Here is a 19,165-nt window from a genome sequence, read left to right as displayed (position 1 = left end):
CACCGGCTGATTGGAATCTATTACAAATGTAACATACCTTTTTCCAGATTTTTCCATAACAATTAAATCTCACGGCACGGAATTGAAATTCAAATTCTATACCCATTCAAATGCCAGCCAGGCCACGTCCTTTTAGGTTTCCAAGGCACCTGGAACTGTTTTCGGGTACTTTGCAACGATTAGCTTCATTATTCTATGCAAACTGTTATTTTGATTCCTGGACAATAACCTGCGTTGATTAAAAATATTGTTACGCTTTTCACTAAAAGCAAAAAAAAAGTTTACCTTGAGGGGATCAGAACCATGGATCTTCTGCTTACATTCCTTGAACACAAGCACTGCACCAAATCTACAGATAAATGTGATTGTTGTTAGATCCATCACATTCTACACAATGATGACAGCAAATTTTAAATCAACTAATGAAAAATCAACTTGGTTAGCATTTTTGTTTGAGTGCCAGGGCGAGTGCTATGATTGAAAGCGCAGTGCTAACCGTTCAAATAGCACGCGTGCTAACCGCGTGCAGCGCCAATGCATGTCTGCCTCTTGGCTTGAACTATCAGTCGCATTCTAGGTCGCATTCAAAAAGTAAAATTCAATTTTTTTTGATTTTTTTTTTCATCAAAACATATTGCAAACAAGTACCGCGCGACGAAACGTCAAACGCCACTTTCCGTTTCTGTTACTTTTCAGCTGCGTACCGCTTAAGATAAATCTTTTCGTAACCCTTTCATTTGCCGTTTCTTGGGCGTTTTTTTTAAATGGAGATTTGCGTTCCTTCCGATCTGCATACCAGACTTATATTGAAAATTTTGAACTTTCTACGAATATTCTCCAACGCGAACTTTTAATCCAACGAACGATCTTTTTAAATCTTGAGTATTTTTCTTTGTGTGTAGGTTTTCCTTCAGTTCCCGCTTGGGGCCACAATCAGCGGGTTGTTCAACGGCGGCTGCTTCCGGGACTTTTCATCGAGTTTGTCCATACGGGAGATTTACTGAAAGATAATTAGGTTTAGAAGGAGTTTAGGATTTGGGATGATTGACTGCTTACCGGAACTACGGCGACCGTGAAGGAGAACTTGACCTTGTTAATTCCGCCGCTCTACTTTTTAGAGGAAGACGAGTTGCCTGGCTGCAGGAAGGACAGCCGAGCGATTGAAGAGGAGGATTGACGCGGTCACCCGGGGTGGTTCCGGTTGGTGGTGCTGGTAGCGATCTACGACGTCCGGGGCACATCTTCTTCTCGCACTCGAATTCTGGTGCGACGTGGAGATCAGCGGCATTACCAAGCGCAGCCTGTGACGCATCGTATCTCCAAGAATCGACTTGGCAGCTCGTCATCCGTTCGGCGTCGTATGCAGCATACGGTGCCGCCAAAGAGGAGCTCAGTCGGCAAAAGTAGTTCCCATCTTCAACGAGCAAGGTCGCAGCCAACGCGAATGGCTCCCTCATGCTGTGCATAATCCGCCTAGACCGCGGCCAGATCAAGGTAAAATCGAATCGTTCATTGATCATCTTCCGCCTTGGCCGGCTCCAACGCCCGCTTTCTGCTCTCCCGCCCAAACCTTCAACAAAATTGGAGGAGGGAGAGAGGATGTGCAATCGATTTCCAACGCAAAAAGTTTGCCCCGACATTTCGATGAGTGGAAACGTCCACTCACAACAACGAATCTGCGGTATCGTCGGTTCCAAGCTGCAGCCGCACCGTTTCCAGTATCTCCAACTGCGGAACAAGCTTCAGCACCCCGTGCGTATCCCCTGCCTCACAGCTTCAACAACAATCCACGTCATCATCAATTTTGTGTATGAGCGCGGTACGAGAGTGGTCAGAGTTTGGCCCGGTATCGGAACCGGATTAGGCGCGCACAACACAATAAAAGAACTTAGTTAGGAACTAAAACGTGTATTTACTACGACAGGCGAAATGGTAATGAATAACATAAACAATAGCACTGACAGATTGCGAGCATACATTTATGCGCTGTCACGCACCACAGGGTGATAGTCTGGCCAGCACTCGTGAGCCAGCGGCGTGCGAGGGGCGAGACACCTCGCACAATTCTTCTGTCCACAACATCTCCCCTCTTAAGTCAGCTGGCGGCTGTCAAGCGATCATGCGCTGGATGAGCGCCAAGGTGAGCGAACCAGCTGCGGAGTGACGGATGACTTCGACGAACTCGCTAGGAACCGTGAAGCCGGAGAAGATGTTGATGCTGACGTGAATAGTTGTTGAAGAAGCGATGCAGGGGACGCGCACGGAGTGTTGAAGCTTGCTCCGCTGTTGAAAATGCTGGAAACGATGCGGCTGCAGCTTGGAACCGACGATGCCGCAGAACATCTTGCTGGTTCAGTGGTGCCACACGATCGGGTTCAGCGCGGTTTCGTTGTTGTGAGCGGACGTCTCCACCCATCGAAATGGTGGGGCAAACTTTTTGCGTTCTCGTTGCGTTGTAAATCGATTGCACATCCTCTCTCCCTCCTCGAATTTTGTTGAAGATTTGCGTGGGAGAGCAGAACGCGGGCGTTAGAGGCGGCCAAGGCGGAAGATCAATGAACGTTTCGATTTTACCTTGATCTGGCCGCGGTCCACGGCTGATGATGCACAGCATGAGGGAGCCATTCGTGTTGGCTGCGACCTTGCTCGTTGAAGATGGGAACTGCTTTTGCCGACTGAGCTCCTCTTTGGCGGCACCGTATGCTGCATACGACGCCGGACGCATGACGAGCTGCCCCCGAGGCTGGCCGATGACGTCGACGGAAGTGCTGTTCTTCGCTATGGTCGACGCTGGAGCTTCGGTGATCTGGCAGCTGAACGGGTTCGCAGGCTTGGGCTGGAACCGCTGGCCGAAACTGTCCGCTCCGTCTTGCTTGGGGACATGGACGATGAATCGGCGATGGTGAACGTCGCTGGTGACGTCACTGATTGTCTCACCTGCTGATTGTGGACCGTCTTCGGAAGCTGCTGGGGCTCGCTTCGGCGATGCTGGAGCCTGGCTTACGGTCTGCTGCAAGGTGGAGATGCTGCTGGTAACGCTGCTGTGAGGTTCGCTTGGCTGGCACAGGTGACAGGACCCTTGGTCGCAGCGGGTGGACGGCATAACCTCAACTTGTTACTGTGGCTCGGGCACAGGCTGGATGATGGGAGAAGATGGCGCGGCCGCCATCGCGCTTTGCATGGCCGAAAGCGCTTGCTGAAACTGCAGTTGCTGCTGGATCAATTGCTTCATCAGCTGCGAGAAGCGGATCATCATTTCGCCAGAGGAGAGCTGGGATGGACTTGCTGCGGCGCCGGAGTGCTGGAGAGCTGTCCCCGGCAGATGAATCGACGGCGGTTTTGCTCCGAAGTGCCCCGAGCCGGCTGACAAGAATCCGCGCACCTGGTGTTGGTCGGGGGCGCCGTTGTATGGTGGCTGCTGCGGAACACGACCCGAGCCGACGGAAAACGGTCCGTCCATTGGCTGCTGCAGCTGGAGGTTCGCCTGGCCACCATGCGGAGAACCGATTGATCGCAAATTGACCGAATAAGAGCCCATTTTGTTTCGCTCCTCCTCGCGTGGATTGACTGGAGTGGAATGATTCCACTACAGTACCGGACTCGTCGCCACTTTTGTGTATGAGCGCGGTACGAGAGTGGTCAGAGTTTGGCCCGGTATCGGAACCGGATTAAGCGCGCACAACACAATAAAAGAACTTAGTTAGGAACTAAACCGTGTATTTACTACGACAGGCGAAATGGTAATGAATAACATAAACAATAGCACTGACAGATTGCGAGCATACATTTATGCGCTGTCACGCATCACAGGGTGACAGTCTGGCCAGCACTCGTGAGCCAGTGGCGTGCGAGGGGCGAGACACCTCGCACAATTCTTCTGTCCACAACAATCAACATTATCTCCGGCTTCACGGTTCCTAGCGAGTTCGTCGAAGTCATCCGTCACTCCGCAGCTGGTTCGCTCACCTTGGCGCTCATCCAGCGCATGATCGCTTGACAGGTTCGACTGCCGCCAGCTGACTTAAGAGGAGAGATGTTGTGAACAGAAGAATTGTGCGAGGTGTCTCGCCCCTCCACACCGCTGGCGCACGCGTGCTGGCCAGTCTATCACCCCGTGATGCGTGACAGCACATAAATGCATGCTCGCAATCTGTCATTGCTCTTGTTTATAAGTATCATTACCATTTCACCCTTCGTAATCAATGCACGTATTTGAGTACCTAACTAGTTCTTTTATTGTGTTGTGCGCGCCTAATCCGGTTCGATACCGGGCCAAACCCTGACCACTCTCGTACCGCACTCATACACTGAACTAACAAAAACCTTCTGCTCTTCTGCTTCGGTACAGCAGGATCGTCCACGGCAGGTGGATTGAATTCGTCCAGTTGGCAGAGGCAGCCGACCGACTGCGGGCCGGGAGCGGTCATCGATTGCATCTTCTGACCAATGTGGAATATCAATAACAGAGGAGGATTACTTTTCTCCTCCGTCTGGTTTTGCACCTTCCGGATTGTCTGGAAGAGGCAAAAACAAAGGGGAAAACTTCTTCCTGCAACATCCGAATTGTCTGGACGTTGCAAAATACATATGTTGGAGGAGGAAGTTTACTATTTGCTTCCGGACAATCCGGAAGGTGCAAAACCGACGGAGAAAAATAATCCGCAAGGTGCATAATTATTTTTGAACCTTTCAGACAACCCGAAACTAGATCCGGTAAGTTTTGAAAAGCATTTTACAAGACCTTACCTGTAACGAACTGGACTGGCCGCAAAACTTGGAAGACTGTGACAAAAATGACAAGTTCAATTTACTCTAATACCCCGTTCGCACGGGCGAGTTATAACCGGTTATAAGACCAAAAGTGGTTATAACTCTTAAAACCGGCTATAACTCTGGTTTTGCCCATTTTTTGAAATTAAATATGTCTTTATTGAACTTTCTTATAATAATTACATTTCTTTTAAATGCGAGGGGAATGTCACTCCGCGAGAACACAAAAACGCACGAAAACGAGCTCGAAAAGCATCAACGCTACTCATCGTACCGAGTTTTCACATAACGCCACCAGAAAGTAAGTTATCGCAAGTTAACGCGCGTTAAAGCGAGTTAAAGCGGTCAGCGTCTGCTCGATTTTCGAACCAAACCAAATCGATTTTGCAACCCTGCCCTCATTTTCGAGTAGTTTTTTTTCGGGTTTGGCAACCTGTTCTTTGTTTTGATTATTTTCCTGCAGTTTTCGTAAATAAACAGCAATCTGTGAGTTTCATTTTTTTTTGCCCGCTCGGTGGCGAAACCGCTGCAGGTCCCGAGTCCGAGGTACGAGGAGATGTTTGAACCGATGGCAGGTCCTGAGAATCCGGGTTTGACGGAGCAGATGCGGGAGCCGAAGAATATTCTTCAGGGTTTGTGGAGGCGGAACATATTAGTGACTTTCAATTTGAGAACCAGCGAAAGGCGGTCCACAGTTACTATGGGACGCGTTTGATCCGTTGGTGGAGGAAGGACCTAGTGGAGGTGGTGGGGCACGTGCAGGCCGCGTACGACACGAACGGGAAGACGGTGTTTGAATCTTCTATAGCGAATCGGGCGGGGGATAAGAGAAAAAGGTTGAAAATCGACGATCCGGAAGAAGTTGATGGAGTTTTTGGACTGTGAGGCGAGGACGAGGAACTTGTGTCGAGGCCGAGCGGGTTGTGATCGAAGAGATGATGGCCACGAAGCAGCGCCGGAACCGCATGACTGAGGATAAGCCGAACGAGTACATGCTGCACAACAAGGACTTGGAAACTATCTTGTGCGATCGTTTCTGCATCGCCGCACGATGTCGTAGTCAATCTGGGCCGATGTGGTGCCCCGAACAGTGCTTCCTGCTAGTGGCGGGAACGTCCGACGTCCGATTAGATCTTTGGGTGAGTAGAATCAACAAAATATAATGGGATAAGAAACCTCAAATTTTCTTCTCTTACAGTGGGGCACCTGCAGTAGCGACTTCGTCCAGGAGTATGAACGACATCTGGGCGCGGTAAACTCGATCACCTTCAACGACTAAAACCAGCTCTTGACGACCTCCGACGACGGCATGGCTTGGCGTCGGCAAAGTCTACATCTGTTTCACGAAAAGTACGAGCAGCTGAGTGCCTACGTAAGCTGGTCCGAATCCACCTGGAGGTTTTACTGGTTAAATTCTGGTTCTTTAGCAGACCAACAGTATCGCCGTGTGCTGATTCTTGAGTTTCTCTTGCTCCTCGCGGATACGAATAGTTTCGTGGAGGGAGGTCCACTGTTGAATCTGGACCGCGAGGACAGCATCGCCTATGCTGGCGGAGTTCTTCAAGGACGGGCAACTCCAAGCTGAACATTCCCGAGCCCGACCCCATCGAAGGGACTCTTCCGCGCGGTGCCCGAGCAGGGGTAAATAACACGGGAATACCAAATTTTGGTATTACTTGAGCAAATAACAGCGACCAAAATGTGCCCTTGGTTGCCCAGTAATAGATGGTAAAATACCATGAAATCATACCAAAGTCTTGTATGTGGAAGGGCACAACAATACCAAACCATGTTATTCCAAGGGTAAAATAATACCTCAAAATAAAACCATTTCAATACCAAGTTGAGGTCTTCTGAATTTTTGAACATTGCTTGAATACCAAAACTTGGTATTGCCATGGTTTAATTTTTAGGTATTCCCGCGCCCTTGGAAAATCATATTTTGGTATTCCTGTGGTCTTCCACATACATGATTTTGGTATGATTTGATGGTATTTTACCATCTATTACTGGGCAACCAAGATCACGTTTTGGTCGCTGATATTTGCACAAGTAATACCAAAATTTGGTATTTTCATACCGTTTTTAGTGCAGCAGTTGCAGTTAGTGAAAAAACGGAAATGATCCATATGCAACAGCCAAATCTACTCACCTGATGATTCCATGTTGTTCTTAGTGATATTCTTCACCACACCGAATGCATTTGTCATTGATGAACGGCCTGTGCATGAAGTTCTTGAAGATTCTGAAAAATAACAAGATTGAAAAATAAGTGTTATTAAAATGAAACTGGATTGAAATTAACCAAAATTCAATAATCTTTCGATTGACTCGTTTTTCAAAGTATTTGGTTTTTTTTCAAGTCATTTTAGCGCAAAATTTATTATCTTGTCCAAATTGGTAAAAAAATCCCATAGTTTCAGAGAAAATTGATAAAACATTGTAATACCAAAAGAATACCAAAATGTGCCATCCTGACTTAGAAAATTTTCCACAATTTCAAGTAATTTCTGTAGGGGGTATATCAAAAATGTTTAAAATCAAGTTTGAAATTTCCGGTTTTCAATGAAAGCATTCGCTTTGAGACATCATTTTAGTGCAAAATTAATTATTTTGTCAAAATTGGTCAAAATTTTCCCATAGTTTCAGAGGAATTTGATAAAACACTTTAATACCAAAATAATACCAAAATGTGCCATCCTGACTTAGAAAATTTTCCACAATTTCAAGTCATTTCTGTAGGGGGTATATCAAAAATGTTTAAAATCAAGTTTGAAATTTCCGGTTTTCAATGAAAGCATTCGCTTTGAGACATCATTTTAGTGCAAAATTAATTATTTTGTCAAAATTGGTCAAAATTTTCCTATAGTTTCAGAGGAATTTGATAAAACACTGTAATACCAAAAGAATACCAATATGTGGTGTTCGACCATTGACAAATTCTGCAATTTTGCAATATCAAAACAATACCTTTAATTGGTATGATAGCACATTTTGCTCTTGCATAATCCTTAAGACAAATTTTAAAGGGTCCAGGAATACCAAAATTTGGTATTGATACCAGAGAAAGGTATTATTACGCATTTCCCTTGTTATTTACCCATGCTCGGGTGAAGTGACCGGTTACGATTGGTTCAACATGATACCCAAAAAGATGAATCACCGACACAAGTCCTAAGGTCTGCAAAGTGCTGCTGCTGTTCCGTCTGCACCAGATCAACAACCACCATCTTCAAGCTGAACATGGCCACCAAGAAAATGCTGCGCATCGCCGATCCGTACTTCACTTACGGCTTCTTCTCACTCTAGTCGATCCGCGACCAGGTCTAAAAGCGTGACTCCGTCAAGCACCGACATTGCTGCATCACAATCAAGGCCAAGATCGAGCGCTGAACGCACTCAACCAGCTGGGCAGCATTCAGAGAAAGATCAACATTCGCGCACTGGTCCCACCCCGCGGCACATTTGTCCCGCAGCCTCCTTAGTTCGATATGATTTTGTACAATTAATTGAATAAAATCCTGTTTTTCTGTTGACACTGTTTATTTCACTTTACCTTAAGATTTATTTATGCATTTAGCTCAAGCAGGATTCACCGCCGCTGTTGGACGCAACTGCGACGGTCTCCGGAACAACGGGAGCCTGTGCCGGCTGCAGTCGATGCTGTCCTCCGAGCTGGGAAACGCGCCCCTATGCGTTGTAGTTGTTCACGGCCAGTCTCTCAATCATGCCGTCCTCTAGGTGAAGAAAAAACAATTTGAGCTAAAACTAAAGTAAGAATAGTGTTTGACTTACCAACACCATGTAGCAGGTCGACGGCTTTAGCTCTGAGAGATTCCGGCCGGCTCCGATTAACACAAAAACAGATGTTCGAACGCTTCGCCCTGATTTTCACAGCCAGCTCAAGGATCTCATTGGCCACTTTCTGGTTGCCACCACTGTTCTCCTCTGGCCTTTCGATTCCTGGCAAACACTTCGTGGCCGATCCTGGTCAATCCTTTTTGCAAACTCCCACACTGAAAAGGTGTCTCCACCACGAAATCGACGAAAGACCGATCCGTCTCGAATCGCTGGAACAGGAACCCTTCGCAGGCGCAGGAAACGGTTCCGACAGATGATCTGTCTCCATCAGTTTTGCTCTCCCCTGGTTCATCGTCGTACAGCTCCGTTGGCAGGCTCTTCGCACCCAACACCGGCCCGGTACACGCCCGTTTTCATTAATGGAACAGTCCCGAAGTTGCAATCTTTGAAGCCGAATATTGGTTCCTACTTTTAGGGACCAACTATCCGTCCGGTGACGGAGAAAAATTTAGCAAAACAAACTGCTCGATTAATTTGACAACGAGAACTGTCATTTGCTCTTGACAGTTCTCGCTGTCAAAAAAATCGAGCAGTGTGATGCGAGAACGCAAGAAAATTTAAGCCAAAAAGCAAGTTATCGCGGTTAACGCGCGTTAAAGCAAGTTAAAGCGGAAAGGTGAAAGTGAACGCTGAAAAGGTTTGAAAAGGAAGCTTTATCGCTCGGTTAGCGCAGAAGTGACGTCCTCCTCGTTTAAATGCTAAGTGCTATGGCCTAATGCTCTTCATCTTTGTTGTATTTTTCGTCTTATTATTAACTGATAACATTTATTTTATTTACTTCAAATTGTTTTACATTATTGCATTGAATCGAATACATTTGGGTAAAAAAGTAAAAAAAAAATCACTTTAACAACTAATCCTAACTTAAAACTAAAAAAATAAATTCATTGAAATATTCAAAATCATTAGAACAAGTAAACTACGAAATGTATTTTAAGATAAATGCTCCAAACGTTCTTACTTGTTCCTGGCGAGTTTTGCAACCACGCAGTGTTGTTGTCATCTCGATGAAAATGTTCAGAAGTTCTTGTGGTGAAAACAGGTCACTACTGCCTTCACCCGTTGATGCTGGTTGGTTTTCCCTCGGTTGCTGACTGAAGCCTGGAGGTGTTCAACGGCAATGGCTGCAGATTTGGAACCACTCGAACAGATCCTGCTCCTGGTAACGAATCAAAATCAAAATCAAATTATTCGCTCTACAGCATTGCCTTGGCGTTCTCGATTGCGAGATTCCTACTCGAAACTAGGTGTCCGAAGGCTTGATTGTTGAGGCAATTGCAAACCTCTTTTTACACCTTAGCTTCCATCCACCCCGGGATTCGAACTGACGACCGTTGGATTGTTAGTCAAACTGCCTACCAGCGACTCCACCGAGACATGACCCAGGGAGACGACTCCTACACCTGGACTGAGCTAACGACCTAACCTTTTTTAGGTTAGTCCGGGACCAACATTTACTTCCCTTCCGACGGAAGGCGTGATCAGACAAATCTCGTCTCGAAAAATGCCACCGGGACCGTCTGGGATCGAACCCAGGCCGCACTGGTCCCACCCCGCGGCACATTTGTCCCGCAGCCTCCTTAGTTCGATATGATTTTGTGCAATTAATTGAATAAAATCCTGTTTTTCTGTTGACACTGTTTATGGCGTGATCAGACAAATCTCGTCTCGAAAAATGCCACCGGGACCGTCTGGGATCGAACCCAGGCCGACTGGGTGAGAGGCAATCACGCTTACCCCTACACCACGGTCCCGCCAAAGCAGAAAAATCCACGTCCGTGTATGCTGGTGGTGTTTTGCGACTATTTGGTTGGTGCCTCGTCGTCGCTTGCTGCCGAATTTTTACAAACTCAGCTCGTTTTGGGCAGCTTCGATTCTTGGTAGAATGGTCGCCGCCGCAATTGAAGCATTTAGCTTCGATGTTCTCGTTGATTGTTTCGCATGCTTGAGTTTTGTGCTCACCTCCGCAGGTTGCACAACGACTCTTGATGAAACAGTTCCTTCCACCATGTCCAAACTGCAAGCAGTTCGAACATTGTGTCACGTCACGGTGCACTGGACGATAACGTTCCCAAGTCACGATGATGTTGAAAATCCTTTCTGGTAGGTAGCAGAATTTAGAGTCCATCAGCACACAAGCGAATGGAAGCTCGTAAAGCACCAGATTTGATAAATCCGGTCAGCCACTTTCGCACCGAATCCGATGACGATGTTTTCACAAAAATGGGTGGCAACTTTTCCCGTCGTTCAAATTCTTCCTTCTCGCTCACGTCCACAGGGAGGGTAGCGAACTGGTTTCCAGACGAATTTTGAGCGTCCTTGCTCAAACTGCCTGGCCTTGCAGGTAGCGCTTCGGCATTCTTTAGCTTCTTCAAATCTGCCGATCCTGCTGGTGAGGACCGCCTCTTTTTCTTGCCGTGAGGCATTTTTTGCACTTTTAAAGCACTTTTCAGGAGCTAATATTCAGGAGTACCTCACTGATCGGTGGTCCACAAGGGAGTGAGGTTTTGCCCATACAACGAGCTGTCAGATTAAAACTGGTTTTAAGAGTTATAACCAAGTTAAAACTGCTCGAAAAGGGAACTCGAGTACTTGAAAACTCATAGTAGCCTTTGGAAAAAATAGCAAAACTTTTGACATTGACAGGAATAAAACAACTTTTTTTTCTCTGTTTATTCGTAAAAATACGCCAGCGTATCGGAACCTATCGGAACGTCCCAATTCTATAGAGCGGACGGAGCGCCATGGCAAGGAACTTGGGATTGAAATAATTGGTTTGATTTATTTTAGTTTTTTGGTTAAGCTAATCAGTTTGATAGCATTTTTTTGATTCGATACGCACTTGCAGATTTTACCCTGGAATTTATCGATATAACTCGCGGATTCAGCGCAAATCCATTCTAGAGTCTGGTTGATTAACAAAACGTGGTGACCATTTCTGATTCCCAACAATGGCTAGCACCTGAAGCTTGAGGTCGGCGTTTCCTGGGGCGTCTCGCACGGTCCAATGACTTGAGGATTTGGCGCATCCTGGCGGAAACGACTGGGACCTCTGGCTCACGTGCTTTAGCGGGGCACGCTATGTACTCGATGCTTTACTGCTGTTGCTGGTGACTCACGCCGACGCCGACGCCGACGCAGACTACGATGCTGGCCGATACTCGCGATCACGTGTGCTGATCTGCTACGGTTGCTTCTGGGCAGGCTCTCAGGCCGCTTGGCACAAACGCTACACGTCTGCAGAACTCCTACGCTTAGGAGATTTGACGCGTCTCCTACGGACGACTCACCTGCCGATCTACGTCGGATTACTTGCCAATGATGCGGTTTGGAAACCAATGGCTCACGTGCGTTGGCGGGTACGCTACGGATTCGTGCGTCGAGCTATAGTTGCGGCTACATGTCGCGAGTCGATCGCCGGATAGGTTGGATGCTGACGAACGTCGATAGTGGTCCAGTGGCTCAAGATCGAAGACGAAGACCTCTACGGACAATACCACGTGGCCGTGGGGACGGCTCAGCGGACCGTCGATGCTGGTTTTGTTTCTCGTCGGCAATCGATTCCCGTGGCTCGGAGGAGATAGTGTCGCGTCCTACGGACTCTCTGCGGACCCTGGCGGACGTGCACGGTTCATTAGCTGGTCGGTTCTGATAGGCCAAGGCCAAGTTCTACTCGCAAGGTGCCCTGGTTGCTAAACACTAAGCGGAAAACTGAGAGAGTTTTGCCGGTTCATCAACCCAGAGAAGGATCACATTTTAACAACTCAGAGTAGGTACGTGGATTCCGGTACCTTGCAGCTGACGAAAGGCGCGGATTTTGTTTGCTGTCCTCTATCGCACCGTTCTGGCTGATTCCTACAAGGAAGAGCACAAGCAGAAGGAATCGGAGCGCGGAAATACTGCACAAGCGCAATAACTTAAGAAATAGCAGTTGGTGAGTTTAAAAAAATCGATTTTGCTTTGCAGTTTTTAATAAACAACACTTCAGATATTTGAACAAAAGCCCGTTCGAGAGGAGTTACGAATCGCACTCAAGTTACTCAGGCGCGCTCAAAGAAGCACCGCCGGAAGTGACCCGCCAAAAATGAAATAGCAAACGGAGCACCAACATCGGCATTATCGATCAGGTTCGAAATGACGACCCTGATTATATCACCCTGATTGAGGAGGATCTTATGGACTACAAACCGTGAAAATCGGTCAACTGTTCCTTTATATCGTTCAAATGTATGTTTGCCTCCGGTGACCGGTTCCCAGGTTCTCCGGTGGCCACATCCGAAGATCATATTTGGCAAATTCCTGAAACCACTCTTGCGACATATCAAACTTCATGTTTTTAAAAGATGAGTGTATAACTCATGTCCCCATCCAGAATCAAGAAGTTTGATACGTCGCATGACTAGTTTACGCTGTTTCCTATTGCGGTTCCGGATGTGGCCACCGGAGATCGGTGGAACCGGTTCCGATGGGTCCTATGGTAATTAATATTAATCTAGGATTGTTTTGCATGCCTATTCATGGTAGAAGAAAGCTTATCAGTTCACAATTGGATAAATCTGACACTTTTTCCAAAAATCCGGATCTTCCGGTGGCCTGTACTCCGGCCACCGGTGCGTGCAGTGCGATTTTTCATCGGATTATTGTTCCTGGTGCAAAAACGAAGCTTTTGGTGTATAGCAATCGATGGTTTGCGCGAAATCATGTTGCGGTAATTTTTTGGGTCCTTTTTTCCCACTGTGCATTGGAGGATGACGTCAGAACAGCAGCGTTCGAGTCGTTCTGCCCCTAGATTTGCCCCTAGATACTAGGTACTAAATAGCACCCTCAAGGATCTGTTTCTAAATAAGGTCTCCCGGTAGGGGTCGGGTCAATCGGCAGAAAACCGATCGGCAGAATGCCGAATGGCAGAATGCCAAATGGCAGAAAATCATATGGCAGAAAGGACAAATAGCAGAATAAGTCAAATGGCAGAATATTAAATGGCGGAAAAGGTCAATCAGCAGAAAATTAAAAGGCAGAAAATAAATTGGCAGAATAAGTCAAAGAGCCGAAAAATCAAAAGGCAGAAAAATCAAAAGGCAGAAAAATTAAAAAGCAGAATAGTTAAATGGCAGAACAGCCAAATGGCAGAATAATCAAATGGCAGAAAATTAATTAGCAGAAAATTAAATGGCAGAAAGTTGATCAGCAGAAAAATAAATAGCAGAAAATTAAATGGCAGAAAATTAAACGGCAGAATAGTTAGTTGGCAGAATAGTCAAATGGCAGAATAGTCAAATGGCAGAACAGCCAAATGGCAGAATAATCAAATGGCGGAATAATTAATTAGCAGAAGAGTTGAATGGCAGAATAGTTAAATGGCAGAATTTCAAATGGCAGAATAAATAATTCACAGGAAAGTTGAATGGCAGAATAGTCAAACGGCAGAATAGTCCAATGGCAGAACAGTCAAATGGCAGAATAGTCAAATGGCAGAATAGTCAAATGGCAGAATTCACTTGATTTAATATTAATAGTACGTTCGTTTAAAATGCCGGTGCGGCACTAAGTGCCGCACTCGTCGGTGCCAGTTTTGATTCAATCGAACGTCATTTGTCAGTGTGCGTGGAACTCGCATGAAACTGAAAAAATATCGAGTGCGGCACTAGAGTTTCAGTTCCAAGATGGCAGCGAAACTCGTGCGGAACTAGCGCGAGTTTTTCAAAGAAACACTTTGCTTATATTGTAACTTCAGTGTTTATTCAACATAAACAGTTTATCAAGTTTATCAAACAGTTCATGCAATAAAAGTAATAATTTTTAATAAATTGTACTGTTTAACATTTAGAGTCTTTTTGAATAGGTCCTTTAAACAAAAAAACTATGAACCGATGGAGGTTATGTTACACATGACCAGTCTGCCCAAGAACTATGCAAGAAGCATGTTGAAATGGTGGCAAATTTTCGATTCGGACAGTGCATGTGTTTAAATGGGGAGAAAGACCGCAATGTAGTAACGCCCCTTTCAAATGTTGCTCCAGCCAGCCCAGTCACGAAATATTCTAGCAGAGCTGGTTCTGCTAAAACCCTGCTAGAACGGTGGAGCATTTCTGCTAGAATGCTGTAAGAATTTCCAGCTTTGTTAGAACTGTGCTAGATCGTCGTAACTGGGAGATTTCTACCACTTGAAGCAGTGTATGCACTTGGTAAGAAACCAGTCAAGGGAAATTTCAAATGGGCTACAACAGCAGCGAAAGCAAGCCAGAGATGGTGTAGAAAACCCCCCAAAAAATCGCTTCGTTGTTCTGCTGTTCGTAAAAATGTTTTTTGACTCCTTTCCTTTTCGAGCTGCATACTGGCCCTGTGTCCTAAATAGTTCCTTAGTAACTTTTTTAAAATGGCGTAACCGAGGGGGACGTCACTCCGCGATAACACACTAAAACGCACAAAAACGAGCTCGAAAAGCATCAACGCTTCTCATCGTGCCGAGTTTTCACATAACGCCACCTTAAAGCAAGTTATCGCATGTTAACGCGCGTTAAAGCGAGTTAAAGCGGCCAGCGTCTGCTCGACTTTTGAACCAACCGAATCGATCTTGCAACCTTGCTGTCTTAAGTCGAGTAGTTTTTGATCGGGTTTGGCAACTCGGTATTTGTTTTGGTTTATTTTTCCTGCAGTTTCAGGAAAAATAAACAAAGCAATCTGCGAGTTTTATTTTCCCCCCTCGGTGACGAAATCGCTGCTGGTTTGTGCCGCTACGCTGGTGGTCCCCACGGAGCAGGTGAAATCGTCTCGTATTGTGGTGCAGATGCGGTCGCCGAAGAATATGCCGACAGGGTTTGTTGAGGTGAACGGGAACGGACGGGTGGACGACATGGAAGGGAAGACGGAAAATCTTCTGACTGCAAACTCAAGGAGAAGGTAAGATTTCGAGGGCAAGATTTTTTGAGCGGTCGAGTTTAGGATTTTAATTGTTACCGTCCCCCCAGTGTATCGCCGAAATGTTCGCCAAGCAGCTAACGAATTTCTTCAAGGGCTCGAGAACCATCGCCTTGGCCAGGGAACTGCTGATGCGGCTAAAGATCAGCAATGACGATGAGCGTAGCATAATCCGGGGGCGCGGCGGATTCGAAATGGACTCCGAGAGCGTTGAAACGCTGGACGAGGAAGAGGTGGACGTGGATACAGAATGCCTTCCGGTCCTGCCAAAAAATTCATCCGCGAACGTACGTGTAGCGCGACCTAACCGTAATAAGCAGCGACTGTCGGTCCGGAAGTTCAAGATTTCAAGTTCCTCAGCAGCTGTTCCACAGTGACAAGAACAAGAAGGAGGTGCTCAACGAACCAGGAAGAGTTAGCAGAATGGGAGGCAGGAGGAGGCTGAATGCGTCGCGGTTTGGAGATTCGGGACCAGCTGCAGGATTGCAACGAGTCGATCAAAAAGCTGACCGTGGAAAGTTCATGAAATCCATTCTGGAAGGGCAATCTGGAGTTGATCGAGTAGTATGAAATAAATCAAATAATATATTTAAATTTATGGTTTATTGTCTTCCGGAGGATCATCCTGCTCCACTTTTCGTTTCTTGGCGTGGGACTTGTGGAACTTGTTGACCCGGAGCACGGAATTGTCCCGCTTGAAGGCATATTCCGCACTATGATTGACGAGTGACTTGGCCAACAGGTGTTTATCGATGGATTCCTTCCACATATGGTCCATTATTACGTTGCACGTAGAACACATCAAATCTTTGCTGTCCAGATCGACGTGATGCGTCCCTTCCGGATTTTGCATGACCCACCTAAATGACACGAAACCCTCGTCGGTGTACTTTTCACCTCCTCCCCTTCTTCACGATCCTCGACCAACGAAAGTTGCTTCTTGATCTTCCCCGACGGCTTCGATTCTTCTTTTGTTTAGCGAGTGGAAGAACGACTTAACTCCTTGTTGGCCGCGATCAGCAGGTTCAGCAACGTGGCCGAGTTATTGATTTGTAACCGCGACGGTCTCTGGAACAACTGCGGCTTCTATTCTGTACCGGCTGCAGTCGAGCTGGCCGCGTTGCATGTTTCTATCGGCGATTTGTTGTTGTTGCCCGCGCCAGAAGCTTAATCACGCCGTTCTGTTGGACAGGTTTGAAATAACTAGAGTTAAAACTCGAGTAAGCCACTTCACGATCAAAACTCACCAACAGCAGGTTGCGAAGATCGGTTTGGTTAGCGGCTGCAGCTCAGATTAGCGGGCTTTTACAGGTGTCGGGCCAGGTGGTACGATTTTAAACGTTTCGTCAATGTTGATCTCCGCAATGCAAACTCCGGGATCCGTTTCTGCAGGTTGAACCTGTTGCCAAAGTCATCATCCAACAAGGTTGGCCGTTTCAAGTCTCTGAAACATGACCCTTGAAGGCAGCTGCAAATGTTTCCTGGTACACCGCTCCTTTTCTGGTTTAAACTTTTGTTTCTTTACGAAAAGTTGGCAGGAGATTTTATTTTTCAAGAAAAAGCAAAACAAACTGCTCGAATGATTTGACAACGAGATCTGTCATTTGCTGTTGACAGTTCTCGCTGTCAAAAAAATCGAGCAGTCTGATGCGTGAACGCAAGAAAAGGTAAAGCAAAAAGCGAGTTAACGCGGTTATCGCGCGTTAAAGCGGAAAAGCAAAAGTTAGCGCTGCAAAGGTATGAAAAGGAAGCTTTATCGCTCGGTCAACGCGAGAGTGACACCCCCCTCGGGCGTAACCATTAATGTAAACAAACAGTCTATCCCACTTGCTCTGGTGACAGTTATCGTTGTGTAAGAGTGAAATAGAGTTATCTACGTGCGTATGTATTGCGTATTTGAACACGAAGGGTTTTTAGGTTAAAATTTGTACCCACCAGCAAAAACAAAGTGTGCGTGAGATCGGGCTTAGAAAGCTTAGATTTTGTTTATACTATTTTCGAGTAGATCAATCGCCTGTAAAAACCAACCGGACCCTAAGATGAAAGTTTTCGTGAGTTGCGCGTATTCACCGACAGATGGCTAGTGGGCCTCGTCGGAGTCCGTCCATCAAATACGCAACTCAAAATTTGCATAGGAAACTTTTTTTTCGTAACGGCTTTTGCGGCACGCTCACTTGAACTGTTCTAGGCTAATATTTGAACGTGGCGTATTTCTAAACAAGTTTTTCAAGAAAATTGTTCCAGAATGCTTATTTTGTCATTTTAAACCAAAACAAAGCAAAAACTATATTTATTCAAACTATTCGCCATTTTCAAAAGTTTGGCTAGATAATATCGAAGGCCGCCATCTTAGGCCCACTGGGCCCACAAAACGGGGTACGCTCAGTTTGTATGGGAGCTGTCAACATGCTCCCGGGTTGGTAAAAACCAGCTGTTTACCACGTGCACCACCACAGCTGATTTTGACAAACGAATCATTCTACTCATCATTCTACGAATCATTTACACATCATTCTACAGTTTTTTTAAAGGGTCCTCTAAGCGATTGTGTTTCATATGTTTGTAGGAGAGTTGTTTACATTGCGTGCTCTTTTTTTTGTTTTTTGTTCTTCTCGGAACGACAAAAAACGACTTGCGACAAGATATTACGATCACGTGTGTGTGTGTGTGTGTGTGTGTGTGTGTGTGTGTGTTATTCTCTAAATGTTTCTGGTTCTTTCCTCTCCTACCTCAATCCATTTCCTACTCAACCACTCAAGAATCTACTAACGCGCCAACTGCTGCCGGATGACCGATTATGTTCCGGCGTGACGTGCACCAGGTCCGAATCCGATCACGGGAAACTGAACCAGCACCCCGCCGGTTCTAGAAACTGTTGTGGCCAGAATCTTACCGTTTCTTCCGGCACGTGATGATCTTCCGGATACCGGAGCGTTGGCCGATTCTTGCTGTCGGGTTACTTGCATGCACGGCCACTTCTGCGAGGCACTAACTTCAGGCGCAGCTCGATACCACGTACCGTCGTAAACTGTGAACTTTCCGACGAACTTGCCAACAACGATGCGCTGCGCTGACTTTGATAATCTAATTCTGTTAACTGTTTCTTCTGACGCAATGGCCAATCCAAGCACTTTTTTCCTCTTCTCCTCCCTCTCGTTCCGAAATCCGTCATGTTCCATCGTAGGTCTTGAGGTGACGTTCGAATTGGGGTGATTGGGGACGGGATCGAGTGCCTCTCACAGGCCGGGTATTAGGTAGGCGGGTGCGGAAACTTTATAGGCAGAAGTAAACAAATCCACTTTTTTTTATCTTCTTCCTTCTTCCTTTTCCTCTGACAGTTCAGCTGTCAACCTTCAACAGGGCTGTGCGCTATTCGCCTGTACTACCCAATTTCAAGTCCTAACAGGGGTTTTTTGAGAAGAACCAAACATGTTACCCTTTTTTTGCTTACGTACAGTGCAATTCAAAACAAAAACAAAATTACTCACTAAATCAACTGGCACGAGTAGGTTCGGAAGACGTTAAAACAGTTTCTTGAAGCTATTTAGACTTTGATTTTGCTGACTATTGTATTGAGCTAATAAAATCAATTTAAACTACATACTTTGTGCTCTCA

General features: G+C 46.2%; 2 protein-coding genes and 1 long non-coding RNA gene across 3 annotated transcripts; 1 reads left to right on the top strand and 2 right to left on the bottom strand.

Moving 5' to 3' along the window:
* Positions 1-1,061: 1,061 nt before the first annotated feature.
* Positions 1,062-19,140, bottom strand: LOC119766173. The gene is made up of 2 exons (XM_038250587.1): positions 18,443-19,140; positions 1,062-1,261 (listed from the first exon to the last, which is right to left on the bottom strand). The coding sequence occupies exons 1-2, from the start codon at positions 18,726-18,728 to the stop codon at positions 1,062-1,064; spliced, it is 486 nt and encodes a 161-aa protein (XP_038106515.1). The 5' UTR covers positions 18,729-19,140.
* LOC119767387 lies at positions 8,295-8,932 on the bottom strand. Its single transcript, XR_005277484.1, has 2 exons — positions 8,566-8,932; positions 8,295-8,507 (listed from the first exon to the last, which is right to left on the bottom strand). It is a non-coding gene; the product is annotated as an uncharacterized LOC119767387 (long non-coding RNA).
* On the top strand, positions 15,120-16,062 carry LOC119767377. Its single transcript, XM_038255848.1, has 2 exons — positions 15,120-15,531; positions 15,600-16,062. Exon 2 carries the CDS (start codon positions 15,612-15,614, stop codon positions 15,924-15,926), a length of 315 nt encoding a protein of 104 aa, XP_038111776.1. The 5' UTR covers positions 15,120-15,531; positions 15,600-15,611; the 3' UTR covers positions 15,927-16,062.
* Positions 19,141-19,165: the final 25 nt, after the last annotated feature.

Source organism: Culex quinquefasciatus, chromosome 2 (assembly GCF_015732765.1).
Source record: "Culex quinquefasciatus strain JHB chromosome 2, VPISU_Cqui_1.0_pri_paternal, whole genome shotgun sequence".
In the NCBI taxonomy this organism is placed as follows: Eukaryota; Metazoa; Arthropoda; class Insecta; order Diptera; family Culicidae; genus Culex; species Culex quinquefasciatus.
Note: the sequence above shows the minus strand (reverse complement) of the source record. Positions and strands in the feature narration are given on the sequence as shown.